Source organism: Frankliniella occidentalis, unplaced genomic scaffold (genome assembly GCF_000697945.3).
Source record: "Frankliniella occidentalis isolate FOCC.00 unplaced genomic scaffold, Focc_3.1 Scaffold1398, whole genome shotgun sequence".
In the NCBI taxonomy this organism is placed as follows: Eukaryota; Metazoa; Arthropoda; class Insecta; order Thysanoptera; family Thripidae; genus Frankliniella; species Frankliniella occidentalis.
In genome coordinates this window covers 1,672-3,539 of record NW_026268500.1, presented here as the reverse complement: position 1 = coordinate 3,539, position 1,868 = coordinate 1,672, and the positions used below count along the sequence as shown (strand labels likewise).

The window sequence follows — 1,868 nt, the reverse complement described above, 5'->3', positions numbered from 1 at the left end:
GGGGGGGAGGAGGGATCCGAACAGGGATCTCAGGCCGCAGCCGCGTCCCACCACGCCCCGCCACGCCCCGCCACGCCCCGCCATGTCACTTGCAATTTATTGAGCACCGACCCTGCGGCTCGGCCCACCGCTCACACCTGCAGCTGCGCGCCTTGCACGCGTCTCCAGGCGTCCCGAGCGCTCGTGCTGTCGAGTTAAGCCCTTGCTGTGTTGTTGCAGATCACACGCCGTGCCTGTCCTACCGGCGGCGCGCGAGCCGCGGCTACTCGGCCGACGTGTTCCTGCCGCAGTGCCAAGGCGACGGCTCCTTCTCGCCGCTGCAGTGCCACGAGGAGTCGGGCTACTGCTGGTGCGTGACCCCGCAGGGCCGCCAGGTGCCGCACACGGCCCTCAAGGGCCGCCGCCCCAACTGCACGCGGCCGGCCAAGACGCGCCGCGGCTCCGGCCCCCGCGGCCCGGCGCGGGCCTGGCGGCGTCAGCGCAGGGGCTGCGGCCGCGGCGAGCGCGCCAACTTCAAGAAGAACCTCATCGAGATCTTCCGCATCGAGTACCGGCGCGCGGCGCTCGCCTCAGGTGAGCCGCGGGAGCAGGATGGGATGGGGCAGGAGCAGGGCAGGAGGGCGAGGACGGCGCGCGGCCGAGGAGACGGTAAGCTTGACCATCGCATTGTGCCCCGCAGAGACGCGGCCCGGCCCTGGCCCCGGCCCCGGCCCAGAGATGGACCTGCGGGTGCTGGAGTGGAAGTTTGCCGAGCTGGACACGAATGGCGACGGCCTCCTGCGCCGGCCCGAGTACCAGGAGCTGCGCCGCTCGGTGCGCAAGAAGCTGACCCCCAAGCCGTGCGCCAGGACCTTCACCCGACGATGCGACATGGACGGCAACAAGATCATCTCCAGGCTGGAGTGGGAGGCCTGTCTCGGGCACGAGTTTAACAGTGAGTTTGACCTGAAATTTGTCTCTGGTTGCGGATTGACATAGCCCCGTTGCCGAATTACTGTAGTTGGTGGTGGCTCCTTAGAGTTTGTAGCGGTGGAAGTGTAAGACATGATAACTGGAAGACAGCCATGTTCTGTGTGGATGACTTCGATGAACATGAAAGTAGCGACCTTTATTTCCTGTAGTGCGCATGCTTTCTCGACCAAGAGATAAATTTGTGGTGGAGTAGGGAAACTGCTCTCCCACTGATGACGCGTCGAAGGTGTTGCCTACCCTCACGGAGCTCCCTCGGCCGGCGGCACTGTGTAACCCGTACTCTACTCGCTGGGCTGGGGGGCACGCGCGGGTCGTGCACCGCGACTACCGCGACCAGGCGACCGGGACCGACGGCGCAGCGTGTCGACGCTAGCATTTACTCGCCCACACAATCTGCTGGGGACGGGGATGACTTCCTGCTGGGAACGACGCGACGCCTTTGCACATCCCGTCTCCTCCCAAATGCGGGCGGGGTTTATTAGGCGGGGTGGGGCCAGAGTGACCCATCAGCGTAAAAGAGTTTGTAGTGAATGCTTTGGTCTGGTGGCGGTCTGTTCCGTAGGCGTGAGGCCGGCCAAGGGTCCTGGTAAAACCAAGCACCAGGAGATTTGTGGCAAACGAGATAGTACTGGATAGATAGATCCCGCTTGATTTGGATTGACGTTTGACTCGGTGGGGGTTTGTTCCGTAGGCTTGCGACCGCAGCGGAGGCCCGCTAAGGCAATGGACTCGGGTGCTCATCCAGGTAAGCTGCTAGAAACAACCAACGGGTAGTAGTCCCACGCTTGTTGTACAGTCTTTGCATTCAGAACGGCTAGAATAGCATGCTTGCATGATGACATGCTGCACGCATATTTTAACGGAAAACAAAATGAATAAAAAATATATAATTGTTA

The 1,868-nt window shown here is 62.2% G+C and overlaps 1 protein-coding gene across 1 annotated transcript in view; it reads left to right on the top strand.

Annotated features, from left to right (window-relative positions):
* Positions 1 to 12: 12 nt before the first annotated feature.
* The window catches only part of LOC113210442 (SPARC-related modular calcium-binding protein 2), a gene marked incomplete at its 5' end in the record, with an annotated part of 3,521 nt that continues 1,665 nt past the window's right edge, over positions 13 to 1,868 (top strand). Inside the window, 3 exons of the mRNA XM_052276016.1 lie at positions 13 to 573; positions 680 to 934; positions 1,664 to 1,717. Of these exons, the coding sequence (XP_052131976.1) occupies positions 13 to 573; positions 680 to 934; positions 1,664 to 1,717 (870 nt within the window). The remainder of the gene's footprint in view (positions 574 to 679; positions 935 to 1,663; positions 1,718 to 1,868) is intronic.